At 43.2% G+C, this 17,324-nt stretch overlaps 1 protein-coding gene across 1 annotated transcript in view; it reads left to right on the top strand.

The window, feature by feature from the left end:
- Window positions 1-7,524: 7,524 nt before the first annotated feature.
- The window catches only part of CLSPN (claspin), a 48,015-nt gene continuing 38,215 nt past the window's right edge, over window positions 7,525-17,324 (top strand). Inside the window, exons 1-7 of the mRNA XM_069971648.1 lie at window positions 7,525-7,593; window positions 9,754-9,877; window positions 12,569-12,996; window positions 14,276-14,431; window positions 15,599-15,667; window positions 16,658-16,730; window positions 17,048-17,156. Coding sequence (XP_069827749.1) covers window positions 7,570-7,593; window positions 9,754-9,877; window positions 12,569-12,996; window positions 14,276-14,431; window positions 15,599-15,667; window positions 16,658-16,730; window positions 17,048-17,156 — 983 coding nt within the window. The 5' untranslated portion in view covers window positions 7,525-7,569. The remainder of the gene's footprint in view (window positions 7,594-9,753; window positions 9,878-12,568; window positions 12,997-14,275; window positions 14,432-15,598; window positions 15,668-16,657; window positions 16,731-17,047; window positions 17,157-17,324) is intronic.

Genomic DNA, 17,324 nt, shown 5'->3' with positions numbered 1-17,324 from the left:
ATCTAAATGGGATATGCAGTCGATCTCAATATCTTTCAAAGGCCGCATGATAGTGATCGTTTGAGTGACCAGCCACGTGTTGCCATTCTCACTGATGGTCTGCATCCGTGCACGGCCCCTTATTGCGCGGTGTATAAGGACCATTAGTTCCACTGAAGTTAATAGGTCTAAGCCGTAATACCACACAACCTGAGGGCAGACGTGGTGCTGTTTTTTTTGTAAAAGCAACTGAGGGGGATTATTCCTGACCTATGATCCCTTCTTTCCTGTCATGGGGACCATGCAGGGGGTGTTTTGTATAAAGTTGTATGGCTCTATAGAACGTATATAGCTGTATTGCTGTTATTCAAGTACTGCGTTTTGTGGTGGTTCCATGTCTGCCTAAGAAATGTAACTCAACTGATATATGGTGGCAAGACAGTCGTGTGCTGCTGTGTCCGTTTTCGGAGTACATCATTCCCAGAAACGTGTTCGCAGTTATGACCAGTGGATGGCACAGTCAGAGACGCTAACGGGTCTCCTTGTCTGTCAATCACCCTGCAGAGCGCACTGACAGGATAGGGAGCTGTCACAGCCCACTAGTTCACGGCTCTCCCCTTGCCTTGCGCACAGTTGTGTGCCCAGGTAGCTGGGGCAGGTCACAGCTGTGGCCAACGGTTGGCTGAGCGGGTACCTTCTTGCACAGTCGCACAAAGTACCATATTTTTTTCTTTTTGTTAAATTCCTTCTCACTACTAGTTCTAGACAAAAGACTCAGTGGCTGGACTCGCCATTACAGCTCATTACTATCACTGACTACCCAAGACACTGGTAATAGAGAATGAATGAATGGAGAGAGTATGAAAAACTTACATTGACCTATGGCTGGGTTCACACTGCATTTTGCCACCGTTTAATTTAAATGTACATAAAAATGTGATTAACCACATTTTTAGGTACGTAAAAAAAACTCTTTATAATGTAATTCAAAGGAAAACCGATTCTGCAGCATGACATACAACAGCATGCCTTTTAACCATCTGTTTCTGCATTTTTTCTCACATTAGACGGCAAAAACTCAGTGTGAACCCAGCCTTAGGGTACTATTACACGAAGCGATTTTTTCAACGATTAACGATCTCAAACGACCGCTATGGCAAACGACCTGAAGTCATTCACGCAATTACATGGAACGATAATCGTTTCTTGTGATCGTTCTTGCGTCCTTATTGCGTTTGTCGCTACTGCGAACGATGTCTTATACCATGCGATCAATAAAAATAGGTCCAAATTCTATCAAACGACCAACGATTTCTCGTTGGTCATTTAATCGTTGTCCGCTATTACACTAAACGATTATCGTTCAAATCCGAACGATCTAATGATTTTTCAACCTCTAAAATAATCGGGCCCCGACCGAGCATCGCTGCATGGAATAGTGATGCGCGGTGGGCGACCAATGATTTCACAAGCCCCCTGCTTTAACTAAACATGTTGCAGGTCTTCTCCTGCGCCCCTCCTTTCTCCAGGTCCTGCACGCAGCAGCAACTTTGGTGCGGCCTGTTTTAGCCAGGACCGAAGCTGCTGATGCGTGCGGGACCAGGAGGAAGGAGGAGCGCAGGAGAAGACCTGCAACATGTTTAGGTAAAGTATGGTGTTTAAACAAGGGCTGCAAGGACATCTGTAACCATGTCCCTGCAGCCCTCGCTAAACGATCAGGCCGTGGAATAGGTCCAGTAAACGAGCACCGATCCAGCAGATCGGCGCTTGTTTACATTATTGATCAGGCCCCCATCGGCACGTGGAATAGGACCCTAAGCGTCCATTTACACTGAAAGATTATCTGCCAAAGATTTAAAGCCAAAGCCAGGAATGGATTTGAAAAGAGGAGACATCTCAGATTTTCCTTTATGACCTGTTCTGATTATAGTCTGTTTCTGGCTTTGGCTTCAGATCTTTGGTAGATAATCTGTCAGATAATCTTTCTGTGTAAATGGACCCTAATTCCACATTGTTCATTCTTTTCTTGGGACCAGATTGAGTAAACAATTGTAACTGTCTATAACTTTTTATATTATGGTGAACAATTTTAGGTTAACAATAAACTCTCTGTGATTGTTCATCGTTCAAAATTGCTTTGTCTAATAGGACCCTAAAAGCTGCCCAGACAGGTTTAAAGGGAACCTGTCACCCCCCGTGCCGGGGTGACAGGCTCCCGACCCCCCGTTAGAGACCCCTATACTTACCTCATCCCGCCGGGTCCCGCTTCTGGATTCGGTGGGGTCCTGGAGATCTCAGCCGCTGCAGCCCGGCGCGCGCGCTGACAGATGAGTCCAACGCTCATAGAGAATGACGGAGCGCTGGACTCTCCTGTCATTCTCTATGAGCGTTGGACTCATCTCTCAGCGCGCGCGCCGGGCTGCAGCGGCTGAGATCTCCGGGACCCGACCGAATCCAGAAGCGGGACCCGGCGGGATGAGGTAAGTATAGGGGTCTCTAACGGGGGGTCGGGAGCCTGTCACCCCGGTACGGGGGGTGACAGGTTCCCTTTAAAAAACAAACAAACAAAAAACCTGAATAAATGCCACAAAAGAGCGGTGTTTGAAACCTCCTTATGTCACAGCTTGAAGAGGAGGCTGAAAGCTCCATACGGAATTTACAATTTGTATGTCTGACACATTTAAAGTATATCTTCATGCAATTTTGAGTTTTTTTTTTCTTTTTTTAAAGATTGCAGCTCAATATACCAAAAACACATCAAAGTGGCGACATGTCACGCATTGTGTTATATTTCATTCAGTAGGAATATTAGGCTAGGTTCACACTGCGTTTTTGCTGTCCGCTTAACATATCCGTTTTATGGGTAAAAACGGATGCAAAAACAGATGCAGTTGTATGCCATCCATTAGGATGAGTTTTCCACTGACTCGTTTAAAAAAAATAAATAAATTTAGGCATACACAAAAACTTGGTTGACCGCGGAATTCCACCGGCTGTACGCGCTCACGGACGCGCGCCTTTCCGCCAGCTCCATAGACACGATTCTATGGGCCGGGTGATTCTGCATTCCGCCGAAAGAATTAACGTCAGCTCTTTCGGTGGAATGCGGAATCAGCCAGCCCATAGAATGGTGTCTATGGAGCCGGCGGAAAGGCGCGCGTACAGCCGACAGAATTCCGCGGAATTTATCTGCGAGAATTCCTCAGTGTGAACCCACCCTTAAAGAGGACCTGTCATAGGCTCCCGACCCCCCGCTAGAGCACCTTATATGTACCTGATCGCGCCAGCTCCCGCTTCTTGAGACGATCGGGTGACAGATTTCAGCGCCCGAAGCCCGGCACGCACGCTCCTGAGATGAGTCCAACTGGTGAGTCCGACGCTCCATCATTCTCTATGAGCGTTGGACTCATCTCAGGAGCGCGATTAGGTACGTATAAGGTGCTCTAGCGGGGGGTCGGGAGCCTGTCACCCCGGCACTGGGGGTGACAGGTTCCCTTTAAAGTGTACAAACACATACAACTGATTTCTCGCTGCGGATCCCTGCCCTGTAATCTCTATGGACAGACATCCTGCTGCGAGTAAGTTGAGAGACCGCTCTGTTTATCCCCCCCCCCCTACACCCCCCCCGCGCGCGCCGACCGGAGCATGTACATCATGCTACATGTCCTGCTCAGCCAATCAGTGTGCTGCGGCAGGGTGATGTACATGCTCCCGCTAGAGGGGGTGTTAACAGGGCGGTCACCTGCCATACTCGCAGCAGGATGTCAATCCTACTGAGAGTATGTCTGCCCACTGTAGCGCACTGTTTGGCTGAGGGGGGGCTTAGTCTTATACTAAGGCCTAGTGCAAACAGTATTTTTGGCTGTTTTTATTTAGACCCTTGATATAAAATGCCTTCAAACTGGCTCAAAAACAGCTGGAAAAAAAACAAAAACTGAACATAGCGTCAGTGATTGATAGGACTCTAGAATAGCATAGAGACAGACACTACACAGTCCATAGAACATTTATCTTTCTGTCCTTACCAGAATTGATCGGGCACTCAGCACTTCCATTCTTCACAGCAGCTTGGCAAGTAACTTCAGACTCCAACAATATTTTTCTCCCCATTTCCTTGTAATCTCACAAAGAACTTTACACAAAACCCTTCTCAGAAGAGCAAACCATTGCATTCCCCCTGAAGGAGCTTATATGAGATGGCAATGAAGCCAACCCACCCCACCCTACCCCCGCTGCTCTGGGTCTGCACCTGTACACACTCAGGGAGGTAATGGACAGTCAAAGCTGACAACACTGCTGGTCAAAAGATTCTACAATTCAAGGCATCTCTTTAATATATATACAGCATACTTTCTTTTAACAGTGTTGTCTTATGATCATATTAAATGTTGTACCAATAGCAACACTTATAGGTTGCTTTAAGTTATTATAATATATGATTGTACTAGAAGAAAGCCCAGCTTATCAATTCTGTGCACAAAATGGTTAATCTTTCATCACCAGACTGAGGTTAGGTTTAGGCCATGTTCACACACAGTATTTTTGCTCAGTATTTTTCAACCAAAACCAGGAGTGGATTGAAAACACAGAAAGGCTATGGTCACACACTGTGGAAATTGAGTGCATGGCCGTCATTTAATGGCAAATAATTACAATTAAAATAGAACAATGGCGGCTATTTGAGGGTACAAACACACACAGCGTATACGCAGCAGATCTGCAGCAGATTTGATGGTGCAGATTTGATGCTGTGTTCAGTTATTTAGATCTAATCTGCTGCGTATTTGCTGCGTATCGCAGCAGTAAATACGCTGTGTATACGGTGTGTGTGTTTGTACCCTCACGTTAAATGGCAGCCATGCACTCGATTTCAACAGTGTGTGAACATAGCCTTTTTGTGTTTTCTATCCACTTCTGATTTTGGTTGAAAATTACTGAAATACTGTATGTAACCCTAGCCTAAGGCTGGCTTCACACAACGTTTTTGCAATCCGTTTTTTTTTTTTTTCATCAAATTTTTGTTTTAAAAAAAAGGATGAAAAAATGGATCCATTTATGTGCATCTGTTTTTCCATTGACTGCCATTATAAAAAAAAAAACAAAAAAAAAAACCCAGATCAAAACACATCCTTTTTTAACGTACAAAAAAATGTGTGTACGTTACAACGTGTGTACGTTAAAAAAAAAACCTGATGCGTTTTGATCCTTTTTTTTTATAATGGAAGACAATGGAAAAACGGATCAAAACAGATGCACACAAATTAATCAGTTTTTCCATGCATTTTTTTTTTTTTTTTTTGGTAAAAATGGATGAAAAAAACTGGTTATTTTTATTGCCGTTCAGTTTATTTTAAAAACACACACACACACACACACACAAAAATTATTGGGGAAAAAAACTCCAATATGCATATAAACATGACATTTTGTCCTGGCTTTCTTACCCCCCTATAGAAGCTTATTGAGAGAGAAATTAAAAATGCTGAAGCATTTCTGGGGCAGTCATGCAACTTAGGGCCCTATTACGCAGACAGATTTATCTGACAGATTTTTGAAGCCAAAGCCAGGAACAGACTATAAACAGGGAACAGGTCATAGAGGAACTGAGATCTCTCCTCTTTTTAAATCCATTCCCGGCTTTGGCTTCAAAAAATAGGATATCTGTACACTCCACTATAGTATGAGACCCCCAAATAGTAGAGACCCCCTGTGCAGCCCCTATATAGTATCAAGCTCCCACCTCCTCCATATGGTATCTGCCCTACTACCCTGTGCAAGCCCCCACATATGATTTTAACTCTCCCCACGCAGCCCCATGTAGTATCAGTCTCCCCATACTCCCTCTGCAGCTCCCATATAGTATCATACCATTGCCCCTCATTGACCTTGTTAATCAGGGCGCCCTGTCTAACCATAGGCATGTCATTAGACATGCTAATAGCTAGAGGGGGTGACGCAGCACCTGACAGTGGCCCTGGCACGTTGTGCGGGTTCACCGGGTGCTGGGGCCCCCTTGTGACTGAGAGGGTGATGTGCCCTGTATGGTCACACACCCCTAAGGCAGGCCCTGGCATTGCATCCCGGCCACCACTCTCATAGTAGATCAAAAAAATGGATCCAAAGACATGCTTTTCTTAGTGTACACAAAAAAACGTGGTCGACCACTTTTGTGTGTATTCTGAAAAAAAAAGTTTTTTTTTTTTTTTTTTAAGTCATTTGGAAAAAAAACGGATCAAAACGGATACATATAAATACACATTTTTTCATTAAACAGACAACAAAAACGTAGTGTGAACCTGGCCTTAGGCCGCATTCACATGTTCCGTGTTCTGCATGGAACACGGACGTGGAATGCCTGTAACGGACTTCCCCCCCCCCCGCCCAGCATCTGTAATTAGATGCTGGGAGCGGGGGAACTGTACAGATATGAAGCAGCTGCGCGGCTCTGTCATTACAGCAGGGCGCATATGCATACAGTTCCCCCGCTCTCGGCATCTAATTACAGATGCTGCCCGGACGGGGTGGGGGAGTCCGTTACATGCATTCCACGTCCGTGTTCCGCGCAGAACACGGAACATGTAAATGCAGCCTTAGGCTATGTTCATACTTAGTAAGAGACCGGCCGTTCCGTGACCCTCTTTTGAGCTGTAGAGTTCTAAAGCGGGCGCATCAGTGCGCACCCACATCAGAACTCCCCACAGCACACAATAGAGCGAGTGGCTGGAGCCGCTCCACTGTGTGCACTGACAGGGTTTTCTGTGGCTGCTATTCACTGAATAGCGGACGCAGAAAACTGACATGTCAGTTTTCTACGACGCCGCTAGGGATGTGTATACACTCCGGCCGGGATCCCCTCAGGCTGCAGAACTACATTGTTACAACGGCCGTGATTTCTGCGGCACTTACGTAGTGTGAACATAGCCAAAGGCTATGTTCCCGCTTAGTATTTTGCAACCAAATCCAGTAGGGATTGAAAACAGCAAGGCTATGTTCACACACTGCAGAAATTGACAAGATGGCCGTCATTTAATGGCAAATAAATGCTGTCATTTTAAGACGATGGCCGTTATTTGCCATTAAATGACGGCCATCCACTCAATGTCAGCAGTGTGTGAACATAGGCTTTCTGTTTTGAATCCACTCCTGGAATTGGTTGCAAAATACTGAGCAGAAATACTGTGTGTGAACATAGCCTTACCCTGCATCAGACACTTGGCTCTATACAAGTCACCAGAGAATCTCTAATCACATTTTGTATGAAATAAAATACACTATAATACTGTGTGTTTGTTTTACAAAACTGACACCAAAACATTATCTACAAATGCTATTTATTTTTTTATTTTTTTTAACAAAGACAAAAAAACGTGTGTGTGTGTGTACAGGGCCCTGCTATCACACTCGCTGTACACACTGCCGCCATCTGTCGCTGTCCTGCTCGCCTCACAGGATCGACTCCCCCCACACTACACGTCATCCTGCAGCCCTGAGCGGATTGGTGGACGATCTACTGGCCCCGCCCACTATTCGGAGCGCGAAATCCGAGGCGGCTGCAGGCTGTATTGGCGGGAGCTGTCACCGGAGAGCGCAATGGCCGCCAGCCCGGAGCCTCAGGTAATCCATAGCCGTGCCGGTATACACTATCAGCTAGTGTCGTCCAGCGCTGTATGTCGGCGGCTTTTCCCACCCAGTGTCCGCCTTTGTGTACACGGGGAGCGTCTGGTCAGAGTATAAGAGGTTATGTAGTATTGTTGGGCGGCTCCGTGTCCTGCCTGTGTGTGAGGAGCTGGATCTACATTGTACGGGATAGTGTGGACTTATATATACATGGCCTGCAGCACAGATTCCTGAAGTGTGTGTATACAGTCTGTGCTGTGCATCTTACTGGTACAATACATACTGGTACTGAGCACTGGTACACTATATACTGATACACTACACTGTATACTGGTACACTACACTGTATACATTATATACTGATACACTACATACTGGTACTGAGCACTGGTACACTACACTGTATACTGGTACACTACACTGTATACTGGTACAATACTCTGCATACTGGTACACTACACTGTATACTGGTACACTACACTGTATACTGGTACAATACTCTGCATACTGGTACACTACACTGTATACTGGTACACTACACTGTATACTGGTACAATACTCTGCATACTGGTACACTACACTGTATACTGGTACACTACACTGCATACTGGTACACTACACTGTATACTGGTACACTACACTGTATACTGGTACACTACACTGTATACTGGTACACTACACTGTATACTGGTACACTACACTGTATACTGGTACACTACACTGTATACTGGTACACTACACTGTATACTGGTACACTACACTGTATACTGGTACACTACACTGTATACTGGTACACTACACTGTATACTGGTACACTACACTGTATACTGGTACACTACACACTGGTACTATACAATACACTGTATACTGGTACACTACACACTGGTACTATACAATACACTGTATACTGGTACACTACACACTGGTACTATACAATACACTACACACTGGTACACTACACACTGGTACACTACACACTGGTACTATACAATACACTGTATACTGGTACACTACACACTGGTACACTACAATACACTGTATACTGGTACACTACACACTGGTACACTACAATACACTGTATACTGGTACACTGTATACTGGTGCAATACACTTCATACTGGTACACTACACACTGGTACTATACAATACACTGCATACTGGTACACTACACACTGGTACTATACAATACACTGCATACTGGTACACTACACTATATACCGGTACACTACACACTGGTGCATTGCACTGCATACTGTTACTGGTACTGCATACTGCGCACTGGTACTTGCTTAAAGTGTAACTGTCATGTTTTTTTTTATTGCAGAAATCCGTAGTATAAGCGATTTTAAGAAACTCTGTAATAGGTTTCATCAGCCAAAAAAGCCTCCTTCTGTACTCAAGAAGCAATCTCCCAGCCTCCCCCCCTGACTTCTTATCTGTGCATTATCAGGCAAACACGTCTTCATTACAGAGAAGCCAGTGAAGACGGGCTCTGCTCTCTCCATTGTAAGCCTATGAAGGGGGGAGGGGCCAAGGGAGATGAGGGAGCAGGAAGAGGTGACATGAAGGTCAGCTGTTTGTAGACTCTCTGGGCACCTAAACCGCAGGATTCTGGGGCCAGAAAGGTCAGTGCTTATCTATGAACTTACTGAGAGAAGATTGCAGGGTGTTGTGCTGTGCAGGACAGCTCTGTGCTCAGTCACTCCTAACAGCCCCTCCCCTCTCCATAGCCACATAATGGAGACAGAAATCCTGCAGCTTCTGATGTGAGGGGGGAGGCTGGGAGATTGCTTTTTCAGTCCAGAAGGAAACTCTTTTAGTACATAAAACCTATTACAGAGTTTCTTAAAATCGCTTGTACAGTAGATATTTATTGTTTTCAGAAAAATGGCCCTGAAATGACAGTTACGCTTTAAGTCCCCTGTGGAAACATTGTGTGAACCCACCCTTAAATAAAGCTCTGTGTAATGTATATTTGGTCATGTGATCCTTAATGCAGCCAAAATGGTTACTGTTAGTTTTAGCCCTAGTTTGTTTATGCATAGCCTCATGCAGTTGAGAAATAGCACTTGCACAGCAGAGCTGATCATGTCATGGCTTGGCTGCTTTGATATTACTTTTTTTTCCACTAAACTAGGTTTTTTATGCTAACCTTAGGTGTATTTGGACGATAATTCTGTTGGACTAAAAGTCCCGGAGAACGATTCAGACAGCGGCCAGGGAAGCTGCGGAATGGATTCTCCTAGAGCCCAGAAAGAAAGCATGGACTTGGAAAATGAAGGTATTTTACATAGATTTAGAGAGGACATGTCAGCAATGCTGTAAGAATAGACTAAAAGCCTTTGTTTTCCCACAGTTCATGACAGCACCAAAGGGGAAAATTAAATTACTGTGTAGGAGTATTATTTTTTTTTTTTTTTTTAATATTCCTCTTGGACACCTGTACACTAATTGGACAGTGTTGGACTGTACATGGATACATCCTTTTGTAATTTTAATAATAAAATTTATATGTTGTAATATATCAGAGGTTCAGTTGTCTCTCTATTGGTTTTTAGCTTGCTACTAGAACCCGAAGTTTCTTTATATACTTCACATCTATTCCCCATACATTAGAGCAGTACAGATAGTGTCTTGTATGGTGGAGCTCTACAGACTTTATATATGTGTTATGGATACAACCTGCTCACTAGAGGAATGGTACCCCAGTTTATTCACACAGTTTCAGGAAGGAAAATAGAGGGATTAAACAAGGCAAAGATTGAAAATAATAAAATCGAACTTTTTTTTTTTCCATGGAGAAATGCAAGTCAGCCGGGCCCTCACCCTTAATGACTGGCCATAATTGAGCTGCAGCCTCTCAATAATCCCTAAAAGCCGATGAGCAGCTCTTGTCCCTTAACGGTTGGGATCCCCGCAGTATGATTGTGGGGGTCCTGATCGTTTTCCTTAACCACTGGAGAAGTTACACTTACCTCTGAGCGGGCCTGTCAGTGCTCTTCCAATGTGAAGAGCACCGATAACACTGATCATTGCTCTGCTATGTTTTTAAAAATATGACACAGCACCTCCTCCAATAAAAGTTATTCACCCCCTTTCCCTTAAAGGGAACCTGTCACCCCCCGTGACGGGGTGACAGGCTCCCGACCCCCCGTTAGAGCCCCCTATACTTACCTAATCCTGCCGGGTCCCGCTTCTGGAGGTGGTCGGGTGATGAAGATCTCAGCCGCTGCAGCCCGGCACGCACGCTGAGAGATGAGTCCAACACCCATAGAGAATGACAGGAGAGTCCAGCTCTCCGTCATTCTCTATGGGCGTTGGACTCATCTCTCAGCGCGCGCGTCGGGCTGCAGCGGCTGAGATCTTCATCACCCGACCACCTCCAGAAGCGGGACCCGGCGGGATTAGGTAAGTATAGGGGGCTCTAACGGGGGGTCGGGAGCCTGTCACCCCGGCAGGGGGGTGACAGGTTCCCTTTAATACAATGAAAAATAAATTAAAATATATATATATATAGATATAGATATATATATATATATATATATATATATATATATATATATATATATATATATATATCTATATCTATCTAGTTCCGTCATACATTTTATGGTGGATTTAAAGGAGCCATTACAAATTACTCTCGTTCCTGGAAAAAAAATGCTGTGATCCTGTAGATGGAGAAATAAAAGCACTATAGCTCTTAGGCGAGGAGGGAAAAACAAAAATGCAAAAATTGTCCTGTCATTTAGGCCATTTTGGGCTTTGTCAAGAAAGGCTTAAAGGGATTTTCTCTAAAGATGGCTTCCCAGCCCTCTTTGCCCTCTTTGTGGCCACTGGAAGTGGTGAGGAAGGTGAAAACATTCAAAGAGCAGTGTAGCTCATGTGGCTATGCTCGTTGTGCAACTTCAATTTAAGTCAGTGGGAGTTACTCAAAGGGGAACGATCAGCAGGTTAGACAAATCTAACCTGCTGATATGTCTCTATTGCACAGGTGATGCCGAGGAGGAAGGTATGTCTCTTATGTTCCTTCTTGGCGTCGTTCTGGTGCAGTTAGTAGCTTGCTCCATGGTGCGATAAGACTGTTAGGAGCTCTGCCTGCCCCCATAGCGCTGATCTGCCCGGGCCGGCCGTCCCCCGGAGCGGATCAGCAATACGGGGTCTAACCTGCTGATAGTTCCCCTTTAAAGGGAATCTGTCAGCTGTAATTCCCATTCCATACTGCTGACATCTGTATAGCTGTTAGGTCAAGCAGGCAAATGGCCCATTCCATATATCTATCTGTGATGTAGAAAAATGCTATTATTCTGTTACCAAGAGTCAAATAGGTGTTCCCATGCTGGAAAGCCTTCTCTCCTTGTCATGATATGTTTCCCGTGGCGTGGCTTAATTTCTGTGATACAGTGCTGTTTGGATCCTGCTGGCACCCCTGTGACCTCTTTGTCGACTGGCCGGCAGATAAGATGGTCAGAAGTCAGTCAATGCATCTCTGAGAGCTCCCTTATGAATTGGAGACCTCTCTGACTTCCTGTCTTCAAAATCACAGGAGATTCAAGGGTGTCAGAAGAAACATGGCGTCAGCGGCACCCGAGAAGCACTTTAGCACCAGAATGAAGTCATTTACTGCGAAGTCTTTGTCTTTTTTCGTATGCACACCTTGAGGCTACGTGCACACTGAGTAAATAGGACGGAAAGTCCGTTGCGTAATCCGACGCTCGCGTCTCCGCCTGTGGCAAAGACTCCATTCTATGCATGGGCGGATTCCTTCCTCCGCTCAAAGAATGATCGCGTTCAATCTTTGAGCGGAGAAAGGAATCCGCCCGTGTATAGAATGAAGTCTATGGCACGGGCGGAGACGCGAGCGTCTGATTATGCAACGGGCTTTCCGTCCTATTTACTTACCCTAATAGTGCTCATGTATAATATGGTTATGCAAGTTTATTAATTTATTCTCTTAATTTGTTGTCTTAAGATTCAGATGATGAAATCTTGGTAGTTAAAAAATCCAAAAATAAGAAAGTTTTTGAAGAAAGTGACAGTGAATCCGATGGTGACCGCAGAGTTGATACTGCCAACACTAAGCCGAGCCTGGAAAGTGATGAAGAGAACAAAGAGCGCAAAGCTGCAGATAGGGTAAAGCCTCGGAGGATTCAAGCAGCTCTTCTTGACAGCGGTGATAGTGATTGTAATGAAGACCTCGCTGCGGATGGGGGGAATGATATAGAGGCTAATACTGATAAACAAAGTCCACAGGAAAACACCTCCGTTTTTGAGCTAAGTAACCATAAGTCTTCTAAAAAGCAAACTGGGGGACAAGAAAAAAGCCGATCAAAACGAAGAGCAGAGAAAAACAGAAAGAAAACAGAATCTATTGAAAAGCTTAAGTATAAGAATTCTAAGGTAAGCAATATAAGGCTCGGTTCACCTATTGGTAGAAGAGTATCGAGAAGCAAAACACTACTTTGGAATGCTGGCAAAAAAATATATATAAATATATTAAGAAATATAAAAAGTTATGTGACTGTAATGTAATTTTTTTTCAACAGGCTATGAAAGATTACAAAAAGCACGGCTACTTACTTTCAAAAACTGTTCCTATTCCACAACCCTTCCCTTTACTCTTCCCCTGCCCTGTGTAATACTTGTGAAATTATAATTTCAAAAAGTTAACACCTTTTTTGAAGGGGAAAAAAAACGTTGACATTACACATCGGAGAAGCTGTCTGTGTCAGTAGCGCTGCAGATGCAGCACCCTGTAGCAGAGCGGGCAGTGATTGACCACTTGCTTTGGTACAGGCTGCCATGCCTGCAGCGCTACTGACACAGAAAGCTTGCCCAAGTGTAATGTCTATACTAATGCTAACATACATTAAAATAGACATCGGGGGAGGCCCAGTATCGCTTGCCATATGTAAGTGCGTTGGAACCAGGGCTTGAGCAGTAGAGAGGACATGTCTTCCCTTCTGCCACACAGTATAAAAATGTTAAAAAAATAAATGTAAACACTTTTCTTTAATGAATTTTTTTTTAAAAAAGTCATTTTTAACATGTAGGATTAGTGTTAGGTTAGGTTCACCCACCCTGGTTTCTGGGCCTTATTTTGGTCACTATTCCAAAACCAGAAGTGGATTGAAAACAGATGACAAGCTGAAAATCTTTCCATTATCATCTTAATGTTGGTTCCCCTCTTGAATTTTGTAAAATACTTTCCAAAATAAGGGTATGTTTCCACTACGGAATAAGCGGCGGAATTTCAAGCAGAGTGCATGTTGGCTGAATGTTGCCTTTTAACATGACCTATTACAGCCGATAATCACTTGGGGGGAGATTTATCAAACTGGTGTAAAGTAGAATTGTCTTAGTTGCCCCTAGCAACCAATCAGATTCCTCTTTTCATTTCTTAAAGATGGAATCTGATTGGTTGCTAGGGGCAACTAAGACAATTCTACCTTACACCAGTGTGATAAATCTCCTCCTTGGTGTAATAAAGCCCTAAGTCGTGTGAACCCAGTCTTATACAGCCGCTTTGTGGGTAATGATCCTTTTTGCTCGAACTCTGAAATACCCCTTTATAGTACACCTGCTTTTACAACTTAGAGCAAAGTCGTGCTAAGTTTGTCAAATGGCACTAAAAAGTTTTTCTCGTCTACATGGTAAATGTATTTTTTTCCCCCCTCAGGCACAAAGAGAAGATATTCAGCCTCCTTTAAATGACAGCGGCTGTCTCTTAGCTGATGGTGATCTCTTTGATAAGGATGAGGAGAGTGATAATCCTGAAGAGGAATCCCTAGATGCGATACGTGCCAATGTGAAAAGCAGATTTAAGAGTAGTTCTGTAAGTATTACTACAAGAGCGCAGTGATCATATGTTACACAGCCCCTTAGCTATGAGTGAGGTTTATCCTGGTGGTGCTGAATTTAGGACACTATATAGCATGTGTTGCATCATAAAAATATGGTGACTTGTGTCCCATATACTTAGAATAATGACTCTAAACCTTTTTTAGAGTTTACCTTTCTGTAGTAGATTACATCGTTGTTACTTTTTATTACTTTTTAATGAACTAGGCTTATAGACATTTGTCCTTTGGTATAATTTACTGGACATAGCAATGCCTCCAGTTATAAGGGTTCAGCCCCAGTATTTTTCAAAGGCCAATGCTTCAGGCCTCGTCCACACACCTATCGGCAAAACTGTTATGTACAGTCAGAGATTGTGAGCATAGGATTGTAATGAAAGGTTAGCCCAGAATATAGAGAATTCATAATCATATCATTTGTAATAGGTTATGAACACAGATCTCCTCCCCTCCACAGCACAGGTCACAGAGCATGCCTAGAAAGCGTTTTACATGAAAGTCAATGAACTCCCTCCAGCATATTGTTTTCTATATTAATGAAGCAGGAGATTACTGAATTCCAGAGACTCTGCAGACAAGATTGTAGAAACCTATTGGGGCTGTATATTTACACACTTAAAATAGTTTTTTTTTTGCAAGTCAAAGGGAAAGCTACATGTACACGACAGGCAGATTCTGGATGTATAGGGCTTTATTTAGACAAACCATGTGGTGCCTGTAATATTGAAAGCGATGGCGCCATCCATTTTTAAAACCACTGCCTGGTTCCTGCCATCTGCTACAGTTCTTCGACAAGTAATTAGTACCACTTGGTACACTGGATGTGGGCCCGGCGACCTCAGTTCACTGATATCCCATCCCCTCGGTGATGCGACAAGACTTGATTCTGAAGGAGGCATGTCGTCCAGGGGAGGGGGATACTGGTGAACTTGGGCGTTGGGCATATAATTGTATATCGAGAAACCAGCGCATATGGCCGGAACCGGGCAGCGATTTGAAAGACTGTTGGAGCCACTGAGGTCTATGCACCAGCGTCAACCAGGTTATATATTAAAAAAAAACAAAAAAAAAACTTATGTGAAGTGATACATTCTTAAGAACTGTAATTATTAAACAGTTGATCATATATTTATACCTTACAGCCTCATTTCTCTGGTGGATCAGATGAGGAAGGAGAGTTTGGAAATAAAGCAGAATCTGCAAAAAGAAAGGTATGGCCTCTTTTCGTTTTGTTTGTTTTATTAATATGGTTCTCGAAGGTACAATGTTGCTGGCATGTACTGATGTATGGTCATTGGTTATCCTGCCTCCAGTACCCCAACATATCACTTAAAGGGGTTGTCCAGCGATTTGATTTCTTTCAAATCAACTGGTGTCGGAAAGTTATATAGATCTGTAATTTAATTTTATAAAAAAAATCTCAAGTTTTCCGATACTTATTAGCTGCTGTAGGTCATGCAGGAAAACTGCCCAAAACACAAGAGGTTTTTAATGGGGATTCCCATAGAAAACCTCTCCTATTCTGGACAGTTCCAGTCTCTGCCAGAGATGTTAGCAGAGAGCACTGTGTCAGACTGAAAATCAAACAACATTTCCTGCAGGATGTACAGCAGCTAGTAAGTATGGGAAGACTTGAGATTTTTTAATATAAGTAAATTACAAATCTATATAACTTTCTGACACCAGTTGATTTTGAAAGAAAAAGATTTTTGCTGGGTAACCCCTTTAACTTAAATCCAGTCTGTTTGAATGTACAGAATGTATCTTCAAATATCAAACACATGCATTTCTTTCTCATCCCACTATTTTAGCCAACTATTTTATGTAAATATCACATACAGTTTTAAGGGAATGAGTAATCGTTAAAGGACCTATTGTTTTTCAAATTTGTTTTATAGTCCCTTATAAAATCCTGAAATCTTGGAATTTTCATTCTTGCCACTAGGTCTAAAACTAAGCTGAGACTTCCTGTAGAATTACTTTTTTAATTGTCGTCTGTCCATGGGGTTTGCTGTGAAGTATTTTACTAAATGCTGTAAAACAGCTTGGGTAAGAGGGCAGCTCCCATAAAAATGGGTGGGGGTAAAAAAAAGTTTCATTATCTGGCTCTAATTGGTAAAAGAAAGTCTTGGTGACATGTGCCTTTTAAACTTCATTTTCTTGAATACAGATAATCTAACATTTGCTGTTTTGTATTTAAGGAGAGAAAAGCTGCACGAATGAGCAAGGAAGCAATAAAGCAGATGCACAGCGAGACACAAAGGCTTTTGCGAGGTGAGCATTCCATTGTGTTCCTGCACTCATGGTTGCACTTAGAGATGAGCGCAACTCAAGACCGATCAGGATGCAGCCCTAGTAAGTCATAGAAAACATGAATACAGCCATAGACCTATGGTTATACCATTGTTCTTCAGGACTGCCTAGTGCTGCATCCAACTTCAGCCACCAGTATGCAAATACTGAACGATCGGGCTTGAGTTACTCTTATTTTTTATTATTTAAATTAACATATTTTTATTTATATTTGTTGCTCTCATCTCTAGTCGCACTGTTTCTAGTTAAGTTATAACAACAGTACAATTATTTTTTAGAATCTGCTGTGTCTTTGCCGTATCACCTACCTCAACCTAAAAGTATTCATGACTTTTTCAAGCGTCGATCAAGACCAGTTTGTCAAGGAAACGCAATGCAACTTATCAAGTAAGAACAATCTATTTAAAGAACCTGTATCACTTTATTTCTGTTAGTGCTTAAAGAGGTTTGCTGCCGATGAAACTATTTTCAGCAGTCTAATAAATAAACATATATAGGTAAGTAAGGTACAGTGGTACCTTAGTTCTCGAACTTAATTGTTTCTGGAAGGCAGTT

Source organism: Dendropsophus ebraccatus, chromosome 5, assembly GCF_027789765.1.
Source record: "Dendropsophus ebraccatus isolate aDenEbr1 chromosome 5, aDenEbr1.pat, whole genome shotgun sequence".
NCBI lineage: Eukaryota > Metazoa > Chordata > Amphibia > Anura > Hylidae > Dendropsophus > Dendropsophus ebraccatus.
Note: the sequence above shows the minus strand (reverse complement) of the source record. Positions and strands in the feature narration are given on the sequence as shown.